This window comes from Gymnogyps californianus, chromosome 16 (genome assembly GCF_018139145.2).
Source record: "Gymnogyps californianus isolate 813 chromosome 16, ASM1813914v2, whole genome shotgun sequence".
NCBI classification, from domain to species: Eukaryota; Metazoa; Chordata; class Aves; order Accipitriformes; family Cathartidae; genus Gymnogyps; species Gymnogyps californianus.
In genome coordinates this window covers 14,909,056-14,919,914 of record NC_059486.1, presented here as the reverse complement: position 1 = coordinate 14,919,914, position 10,859 = coordinate 14,909,056, and the positions used below count along the sequence as shown (strand labels likewise).

Genomic DNA, 10,859 nt, shown 5'->3' with positions numbered 1-10,859 from the left:
GAGGAAAAGCCCAGGGAGAAACAATAGGTTACAACACAAACACCACGGGGATTTCAAAGCAGGGCTGGAGGAGAGGGTGATGCTCAGGGGGACCTTTGAGCTGAAAATCCCTGAGAACAGGAGGGTCCAGCCTGGATGGGCAGAGCCACGTCCTTCCTGCAAAGACAAGGTCGGGTGTGATGTCCCGTGCCGGGGTTCGCACAGATCTCGCCCCTCTTGCCATGGCTCGCTCCGGCGTGCTGGGGCTTTGCTAGTTGGCTTTGGTGGCTCTTGGCTCTAACCCACCGTGACTGCTCACAGGGGAGTGGTTGAACCCATTTAACACAAGGCTCTAAGTGGCTGGTGGAGACCAGCTTCCGATTATGGCAAACGACGCTGTTAGTTATTGCAATTAACATTTTAAAACACGCAGGGCACTGATTTAATCAGAGAAATAACCATATGAGAGTCCAGGCACCTCACGCATATTTATGGCTTTAATAATTGTTTATAATAACGTTACCGTGGGCTTGATTGTAGGGTTCTTTCTGTGTACCTACTGGTGCTGGCTCGCGTCGGATGCTTGTACCGAGTGTACGGTACAGGATTTCTGCACTGGATTATCCCAAAAGCTGCTGGGATCATGACAGGACCCCAAATTCATCAGATCCGTGGCAGGGGGGGTCCCCAGGCCAGCACAGCCCCCCGAGGCACGGGGCAGCACCAGCCTGCCGGGGAGGCTGCATAGGGTTAAATCACTGCGGCGGCTGTTTCCTCCCTTAACCCCACATCCGAGGGTGAAGGACCTTCGTTTGATCTCGGCTTTAATATTACAGCTCCGTCCCTAGACTCGCGTGGAGGGAGCTGCCTTTGTGCCGTGGGACGCTGAACCGCCACCTCTCCCCGCATCCCGCCGGGCATCCAGCCGCGCCGGGAGCACGGCTGCCGCGCCGGAGAGGAGAGGTGAAAGGGTGTAACACCAGTTTCACCGGGCTGGGTGCCTGGCATCAGTGGGGTGCGTGGTGAGCTGCATGCTGGATTTTCAGTCCAATTTGCTGGGTGCTCGGGAGAACAAAAGAGAAGAGATGTAATATTTTGCAGATTGGAAGGTCTCAAAGCTGTTAATGAGCTGTTAATAAGCATCATCCTAGTTTTTCCCCTGGAAGTAGGCGGGTAATAGACATTTTTTGCAGGATGAGGCTACAGCCACATCCTGGTGGAGACAAGGGACTGAATCACGTCCTGTGGCTCAGGGAGCTGATGTCTCTTGGTCGGGGGGTGGAAACCCGGTGAGGAGCTGTGGGAGCATCTTCCTCCGGGGCCAGTGGCGGGGTCCCCATGGGATCCCGTGTACCTGTGTGCTCCGTGCTCTCTCTCCACGGCCTCTCGTGCCCGCGCGCGTTGCGGGGCCGGCGTCCCTCCCACGGGCTGTGCTTGCTTTGATTAACACCATGTGTTTGCTCAGCAGAAACACACAGAGAAACATCACTGGCTGGAGAGCCCGGGACTGACCAGGCTGTAGTTTATTGACAGATAATGGCGCTTCCCAATTTGTCCAATTACTTGGACGACATCGATAACTACAGTGACTACCCAGATTACACCTATGAGGAGACCGGCAGCGTGTGGACAGACCCGTCCCACGACCCGAAGGACGTTGCGAGGATCCTCTCCGTCGTCATCTACAGCGTGTCCTGTGTGTTGGGCATCCTGGGGAACGGCCTCGTCATTGCAATCATAACTCTGAAGATGAAGAAGTCGGTCAATGCCATCTGGTTCCTCAACTTGGCCGTCGCCGACTTCCTCTTCAACATCTTCCTGCCCATAAACATTGCTTACACGGCCATGCGGTACAACTGGATCTTTGGGACAGTCATGTGCAAGTTGAACTCCTTCCTCCTCATCCTCAACATGTACACCAGTGTCCTTCTGCTCACCACCATCAGCTTCGATCGCTATGTGTCAGTGGTTTTCCCCGTCTGGTCTCAAAACCATCGGTCGACCAACCTAGCGTATTTAGTTTGCTTGATTATCTGGACCGTCGGCATCATTATGAGCTGCCCATCTCTTGTCTTCCGAGACACGGCACAAGCCCACAACTCCGTGATTTGTTTTAGCAACTTTTCCCTCTCCAGGAATAAGTCTTACCAAGCCCTGGCACTAATAAGGCACCGAACAGTGAACATCACCAGGTTCCTCGCTGGGTACATCCTTCCCATAACCATCATCACTTTCTGCTACATCGCCATCGTCTTCAACTTGCGTCGAAACCGCCTTGCCAAGTCCAAAAAGCCCTTCAAGATCATCGTCACCATTATAGTCACCTTCTTCCTTTGCTGGAGTCCCTACCATCTGCTGAACCTCCTGGAAACAGAGCCCGACATGATCCCGCGCTCCGTGTTTGAGATCAGCATCCCCATAACGACGGCGCTCGCTGCCTCCAACAGCTGCATGAACCCCGTCCTCTATGTCTTCATGGGCCAGGACTTTAAGAAGTTTAAGGTCACCATCCTTTCCAGACTGGTGAACGCTCTCAGCGAGGAGACAGGCCACTCCAGCATCGTTCACAGGAGTTTCTCCAAGATGTCTTCAATGACTGAGAAGGAGACAACAGTCCTCTAAACTCAACCTGGATGCCTGCAGGAGGTCCATAGTCCTCCGGTGTTGCCCATGCCCACCGCTATGATGGTGGCCACCCTTGCGATGGCCCCTGGTGTGGGACGAGCATGGTCCAACGCTGTCCTATAGTGTATTTGACTGGTCTTGCTGCCTGGGGGCTGGCAGGCGTTGGAGGCCACCACTCTGTGCACGTGGAGAAGATATAACCGCCCTTGATCTTTCTTTGCGATTGCAAAGATGATTGCACCAAACTATTTAAGAAAACATTTCAGGGCATTCCTGTCTAATCTATGCATTGCCTGGCCTGGCATGGGCGTTCCTGCTGTTTCCAGAGACATCGTTATGGGGAGATTGGGCAGAGGATGTGTCTGGGAAGGCACCTCTGCTGCCAGGCTCCCGAGATGGGTGGCTGGATGGGCACCCGCCACGGATGATGCCTGCTACGGCAAAATTGGTGACGGTCTTCCTATGTCCTATGTATGCATATAGCTTACTCATGTTAAAGTCCTAAAGTATATTGGTACTAGCGCAATATGTTTTTAATTGTGTTGTGAGCACTTGGTACCCAGGGAGGCCCTGGGAAGTGTCTTCGTAAGAGGGGTTTGACTATCTCAACCTCAACGAACCGGGAAATCTCGCATGTCTTCTCGGTGATCCAGACCCAGGGCCACCTGCGCAGGGTCACCGACATGGCAAACTGGGAGAAAAAAAGAGGGCAAGATTCACTTGAAGTGTCTTTTGAACAAACCCCACTTCGATGGGCACGTTTCACATGGTACATTTTGCAGAGCAGTTTGACCCTCGGGGCCGTGAGTCCCAGCGGCTCCTTGCAAAGTGCCTGGGTGGCACTGGGGAGCAGGTCCATGGGCTGGGGAGTGCGGTCCTGGGGGAGGACCTGCTGTCCCCTCCTGGATCCAGGTGGACCTGGGGACTGGCTCCATTGATGGCTGCTCCCTGGTGCGATCAGTCGGTCCTATGGGAAGAGTTTGTCTCTTCCCGACCAGGCAGCAAGCCCATCGCTGGTGGGAGACTCTGCCGCCGCACACAAATCTCTGCGGTGAAGGATGGGCCGAGCCACCGTCTCTATCCAATTTCATGCACAGTTAATTTGGGAGCGCCGTCACCATTTGGGCTTCTTGACTATGACACCGGTGTCACGCTTATTTATGTGTTGGTTTCTCCGTGTCACCCACAGCCTCTCACTCCCAGGAAAGCAAGGAACGACCGAGTCCTCCACCTGCGCCGGGTGCCGGAGCAGAGCCAACCCCTGGAGCTGGGCTCGGGCGGTCCCCAGTGGCACCAGAGAGATTTCAGGGGGTCCCTGGGGGTCCCAGCCCGCGCGATGCCCAGGGGAGCTTTGTGCAGGGGCCGGCACACTGGCAATTGAAAGTCTGCTCACAGGTGCCCGCAAAGGCTGAGATATTTATTTATAGCTTTTTTTTTTAAAAAAGAAAAAATGGAAAAACCAGTGAAGAGGCAGCTCCCAGGAAAAGGCACGGAGCTATTTACAGGCTCCCGTCCGTAGCAGATCATGCCAGACGCAGATATAAACCGAATCACAAAGCCCCAGTAATTGAGCTGCAGCCCTGAGCTGCGGGAACGCCATGGATAATAGCGGACGCTGCGATGGGAGCTGGATTTCAGATTATCGGGCATCCCCTCCGCCCTCGGCACTGCCTCGCTGGTCTGCCTTCGTCTGCATAACCTCGTTAGCATCAGCATGATGGGGAGAGAGGGGAGCGCCTGCACCCCATGAAGCTGTCGGCTCGCTCCTCTCCCATTACACGGGAGGAGAGGGACGAGGCGCTGCCTGCAGCATCCCTGCCCAGCGCTGCCAGCCCCTGGCGCTGCCTGCATCGCCCCTGGGACCAGGATGCCGGTGGATCCGCTGCGTTTGGCTGCAGTTTTGGTGCTGCCAGATGGTGTGTGCTGGGGCACGTTTGTTCCCCACACTGGGGCAGGGAGATGCCTGTCCTCGCCAGTGTTGCGGGGGATGCTGTAGATCCAGTCTGCTAAAAGTGGGGTGCAGAGGGCTGGGGGATTTATCCTGGAAATAAAGGGTGTCCAGCCTGAGCCCAGAAGGGAAACGCAGCAGGGGGACGGGGATTATAAGGGAAATTAATGGCAGATTGGTGACTGCCAGCTGTTGGGTGCTGCTCTCAATAACACAGGGTGGCTGCGGGGCACCCAGCACCCAGCCGCAGGCATCTCCGCATCTCCTCGGGGCTGGGAACCGACAGGCTGAGCAGCGCCGGCTGCTTCCCCGGGGAGCGATGCCCTGTCCCTGGGCTGCACCACATGCCATGGCCGAGCCCGGGGCTGCTCCCAGTGCTGAGCTGGGAGCTCAGTCCCATCCGCACGTTTTTTTTTCCCACAAAACCTGTGCACGGTCCATAGCCTTGGAAGATGCTGTGACTGAGGAGGCTGCAGGGGAGGAAGGCTTTGGGGGTGGGAGGAGGCTCCCCTCGCTCATGTTACACAGTATTTAATTACCTGCTGAAAGGTCGCAGGGTTCCTATTAGCAGTCAGGCAGGACAGATGGGATGGACGGGGCAGATGGACAGACAGCCGCTCAGGGAGGCGAGGGGGGCAAGCAGAACTAGCAGAGGCAGAGCAGGAGCCCAGGACCCATTTGGGGGACAGGGGGGACGGGGTGCACCCCGGAGCCAGCAGCCACTGATGCTTTTTGGGCTCCGGGTTTGGGGCAGCTGAAGAGCTGGGGCAGGAACAGCCGGAGTGTCTGGGCTCGCCTTTCCCTGCCGCGGGATGGGTTTAGGGGCAGTGTGGGATGGGGGGGGAGCTGGGCAGCCCGTGTCCCTCGAGGACCCAGTGCCATACCATTGCCCCTTGGTCCAGCGCCACGATGCTCCCAGGCCGTGCTGGAGTGGGGATGCTCCTCACTAATTTTCATGGCTGGATTTTGCAAGCCCATCTATTATTACTGCAAAAAGCTTTCAAAAAAAAAAAAAAAAAAGTGATGACTTGATACATAACCTTGGGTTAAATCATCATTATAATGACAGCTTGGGAAACCTAATATTTGAGTTCGTCCTTGTAGCTGTTTGCCCATTTAATAAAAAACCTGTTTTACATACAAATACCCCCGGTACGTGCTCAAGCTCGACGCGTGGAACAGGAAGGATCCCAGGGCTTTTCAGTAAGCAGTCTTCCTAGTGTGTATTCCTGATCCCCGGCGCTGAATTTGGGATTGCAGGAAAGCAGCTGGGAGCAGAGGGGATGCGGGGCTGGGGCTTTATGGCTGGGAGCCAGCGACTGAGACGGCAGCGTGGTGCTCCGACCCTCTTGTATGGGAGATCTTCCAAAGATGCTCTCTGTGGGTTTCCCCCTTTAATTTGTCCCTGAAGAGGCCAAATGGCTCTTTAGGGGAAAAAAAAGTATCTGTGCAAAAAAAAGCAGCTGCAAGAGCATCGTTTCCCCTGTGCCCGCACGCGGCACTGAGCCCGGCAGCGGGGGCCAGTGTCCGCTCCCCCCCCCGCCTGCTTTGTTAATCAGTGCGCCGAGCCGCCGCCAGCCTCTCCCCCGAGTTCGTGTCAGCCCGGCGTGTTCTCTGTCAGATAAGATCTGGCAAATGCTCTGTTATACTGATTTGAAAGAGGAATTATTAATGCCAGCGCTGATATGGGTCTCTGCTTGGGAGCTCTCTGCATCTCGCCCGGCGGAGGCTGGTTCCCCCTCATCGCCTTCTGCACCCCATGAGCCCCCCGGCAGACCCACCCTGTCCCTGGGGCTGTTTTGGGGGGACGGAGCAGTGGGAAGGGGGTCTGCTGCACCCCAGTGGGCTCCCCCCGCCCCAACATCCATCCAGACACGCTGGGACAAGCAGCGCCTTGCTGCTCCATCCCCTCCCGCTGCTGGTTCCCCCCATCCCGGCAGGGTTTGGGATGAGGATGGGGAAGAGAAGGGAAAAATCCCCTGAGTTTCGCCCGCTGGACCCTGGAACCCACCGGGCATTGAGCGAGCCTCCCTGGGGAATATTGGTGATTTCTGTTCCCGTGTCGCCTGTCGAGGCAGGCAGTAAACAGATCAAACAGCGAGCATTAAAAATGCATATATACAAAACAGAAACAGGGCAGAAATATTCATCATAAAACTTCAGCAGCAGAACCGTTCAGTGCGCACGAGCCTCTTATCCGGATTTTTCTTTCCCTTTTGGCAGCGTGGCAAAGAAATGGAGCTCAGTATTGCCCCAATTCCTCTGGTATTGCCTAAATACGACAGGCATACCCCAGCATCTCGCCGAGCGGGCGAAGATGCATCCTTTCAGCTCTCCTTTTTTTTGCAGTGCCAGAGATTTTGTTCGTCCAGGGGAGGGAAGCTCACCCCGCCGTGTCGGCTGCAGTCCCCTACGGTGATGGGAAGGTCGAATGTATTAAATTGTGGGTCCTTGGAGGCATCCCACTGACCCCGGTCCATCCCACTCCTGCAGGGACCGATAGACTCGCCGCTCAGCTGGGAGATGTCCTTAGCTATGAATTAACACCATCCTCTTGATTAATGCCGGCAGGAGGCTAATGACACCGCGGCCAACTCGAGGGTGACGTGCAGAAACTGTAATTAGCGTCCAGGGAAGGGGCTCGGTGGGAGCCGCAGCGCCGGGGCCGGGTGGCACAGCCAGCCCCGCTCTGTGCCGGGGTCTGCAGCCCCTTTTGGGGCAGGAGTCGGTGAAATCGGTAACTGAGGGTGCACGTGGGTTTAGCACCTAAGAGTCAAGGGGTGAATGGGATCCAAAGCCACCACCATCCCCATGAGACCTGCAATTAAGGCTGTCATGGGGATCATGATTTTAGGGTAGGTCAGGGCTGGCCGGGACAGAAGAGCAGCAGGTTTCGGAGCTGGGACACCGACCCCCAGCCCAGGACCCCAATCCACAGCCCTAACACCCCATTCCCCAGCCGCAGCCATCCCACCTCTCCCTACCCCATGAGCCCATCGGGGTCCCACGTGCCCCACGTGCTGTGGGGCTCAGCACCCCCGGATCCCCAGTGACGGTGCCGCAGCGTGCCGGGAGCCCGCGGCAGGACCGGTCCTTGCCCGGTGCATCCTCGCGGCGTGCCAAACCTGCCTCGTGCCTCTCCATGCCCCCTTCCCCGCTGCTGCCTCCCCGTAATCACCCGCCGCTCGCAGGGCCCCGAAACTTGGGGCTGGGTCTCATTTCACATGAGCGGTTGGGAAATTACTCCAGAATACACCAAAATCATTTCTGTGGAACACATTACCGTCCTTAATGACTGTTCTTTTTCAATTAGCTGTCACGGCCCTGAATTAAAGCTGTGCTTTCCTTCTCCGATAAATCACTCCCTTTATTTGGAATTGGAATTAAGAAAAAAAAAAAAAGAATAAACATGTTACCCTTTCCCTTTCCTCAATGCCAGGCGGGTTGGAGCCATGTTTGAATTATCTCCGCTGCATTCAGGCAGATTGTCAACTGTAAATTTTATGGAAAATACTAAAGCCGATAAATAAACATGCTTTTGTCAGGGATGAATATTACTGCTGCTCAGATTTATAACTCACGTCTCCCCTCCATTATAGAGCTTTTGTGAAAGTGCTGTCCCAGCTTCTGTGTTACGCTGCTGAGGTGGGTTATTTCCCTCTCATTTAAACAGGAGCATGAACTTCGTGTGTGATTTAATTTGGGAGGAAGGGGAGCCCCTTCCCTTTGACCTGCTCTGAGCCCCCCGGCATCATTTGCATCGCTGGGGTCATTGCCCAGAACCCCCTGAATTCACCCCAAAGGGGCATCCGCTACCTTTGCGGGGAGGGGAGCCCCGGCCCGAGCCGCTCTCCAGCATCATCTCCTCCAGCATCATCTCCTCCATCGCAGGGACCGGCCTGCTGAGCGCAAAACTCACACAGAATTGGGGGAAATGCAGGGAGTTTTGGTGCAGACGCTGTTGCTAGGGCAACAGATGAGGAACCCATCCAGCCCAGGAGGAAGGATGCTGCAGCCTCCGCCAGCACAGGACCAGGGAGGCAGGAAAATGCTCCCAGGGTTGAGAGATTGCAGAAAAAAGATGATTTTTAATGCAGGAAACCGGGGAGGGTGGTCAAGGTCACCCCCCAGCAGCCCCCAGCCCCACGCCGGGGCCGTGCGAGCCGGCTGCTCCCGCCTGGGGATGCTCGGGGCTTGCTGAGGCTGAGTCCAGCAGAAAGATTCGCTGCTTTTAAAAATCATCATGGAAACACTGAGTGTTGCCTGCCCTGCCTGCACATTTCGGTGCTCTCCAACGAGCCAGGCAAATGGCATTAGGGAGGCAGCCGAGCAGGGCGGCTATTACATGTCCAGAGCTTTGCACATGAAAATGATGCAGAAAGGATGGTTGGCTTCTCTTTCCAGGGGGAATATAAATTTTATTATTGCATGCCAGTCCCATGTGGTAAAAAAATAGCCCGGCATTTAATAAATAAATAAAAACAAAACAAAATAAACCATAAACCTTCGGCTTCTGCTCGCGGCTCGGCTGTGCGCGCGGGGAGAGCAGCCACCGGCAGGACGGTGAACGCTGCTCCTGCGTTAGCCGGGATCGAGGCGAAGGCACGGACCCTTGTAAGCCGGGGTTGCACGCGTGTGAGTGTGCAGCCAGATGTGCAGCACACGCTTACGGGGAGGTCAGGACGTCCAATTGCTCCATTTCATTGCAAATAAAAAAAAAAATGCAATCGCCATGAAATAAAGGCATTAAGCTTCAGTGAACCTTAAAGCCACGGGGGGGGGAAAAAAAGAGGTAAGCTGATACTGCTGGTGCTCAGGGAATTTCCTCTGTCCTTTTGCTGTCGGCTCTGAAGGGGTTTGGTGGAGGCGGCGATGCCCCCTGAGCTGCACGGATAGGGGGGGTCCCTGGGCTGGGGGTCCCCGTGCTGGGGGGAGCCCCCCTCCCCACACCTCCCCTTCCACCTTACAAGCTGCAGCCCAGGACCCTGAGCGTGCTGGCTGCACACAATGTCATCTCTTAATTGTTTTATCTTGGAGATTAATTGGCTTTTGGGGTTTAATTACTTCCGAGGGGCGGACGGGAATGCTGCCCCTTCCCCAGACGATGCCTGTCAGAACAAATCACGCCCGGCGCGCGTCTCTATCGCTGCAAACCCAACGGGATAAAAGAAAAAAGGTATTTCACCAACTCCAGATAAGAAAGAGGGCATTCAGCCAACAGAAAAGGAATAAATTGCACTGAGCCTGCTCTTGCTCTGGACCCGAGGAAGGACGGGAGGCAATGGGAATAAAGCCCGCAGTAAATGTCCCCGCTCCCACCACGCACCCAAATAAACCTGTCTTTAAGGACACTATAAAGGTAGTAAAACTCCCAAGAAGGAGCCACTTTGGTTGCGTTGTCAGTGGTTTAGATGCGGGAATAACATTAATGTGATTAAAGGCAGGGGGAGAGGAGCCGTCCGCCAGTCGCTCCCACGTCCCAGGGGACATCCAGCCCCTGGTCTGGGATGGGTGGGGGGTGCCGGGGTGCTCGGGCGGCCCCACAAACACACGGGAAGGCAGAATAGCAACAAAAACTCTCCTTTAATAGCTGGATTGACCTGAGGATTTGTTCTGACCGAGGTAGGCAGCCCCGGGGCCACCGTGAGCGAAGGAGCGTGGGGTCAGCTCGATTCCCACTGCCGGGACGGGGCTCACCCACTCTCCTAGAAAACCTCCAGCCATTTGTCAAGAGAAGAGTTAAAAACAGGGCAGATGCTCCCTATAAACACGTCTGCCCACCTCCGTGCAAATAAACAGGGAACGGGAGCCCCCCAGCCCTGGCATCGCTGCCCATGTCCGCTCCGCACGCACGTTAGAAAAATATATTTTATTTAAATTCTCCTTTTAATCCATGGAGTTTTCTTCTCTCTCTTTGAATATAGATTGAGCGGTGTCTCTAGATTTCGACCTGTGCATGTATTTCTATCAAGATCAAGAGTTAAAAGCCAACTGTTAAATACCTAACTCTAGAAAAGGCTGCGTACAATATATGGCTTTTGCACCTACATCCAAAGGGGACTTGCAGGTTGGGAGGAGGCGAGGGAGCTCGTTTGCGGCAAAGCCGGGACAGGGACGGGCTGGGAGGGCGGCACGGGGACGGGGACGGCCGGGGACCGCATGCAGCTCTGCACAAAGCCAGTCTGGCGAACGGCATCTTCCCGATGCCCACGGAGATCCTTTGGTTTCGCTTGCTCGTCGGCAGGCAGCGGGCGAGGGTGCGGGCAGGGCAGGGGACCCATTGCGGGCCTGGATTCGGCCGGAGGGA

The 10,859-nt window shown here is 55.5% G+C and overlaps 1 protein-coding gene across 1 annotated transcript; it reads left to right on the top strand.

Annotated features, from left to right (window-relative positions):
* The first annotated feature begins 1,515 nt into the window (after positions 1-1,515).
* On the top strand, positions 1,516-2,643 carry CMKLR1 (chemerin chemokine-like receptor 1). Its single transcript, XM_050906917.1, has one exon. It carries the CDS (start codon positions 1,516-1,518, stop codon positions 2,599-2,601), a length of 1,086 nt encoding a protein of 361 aa, XP_050762874.1. The 3' UTR covers positions 2,602-2,643.
* Positions 2,644-10,859: the final 8,216 nt, after the last annotated feature.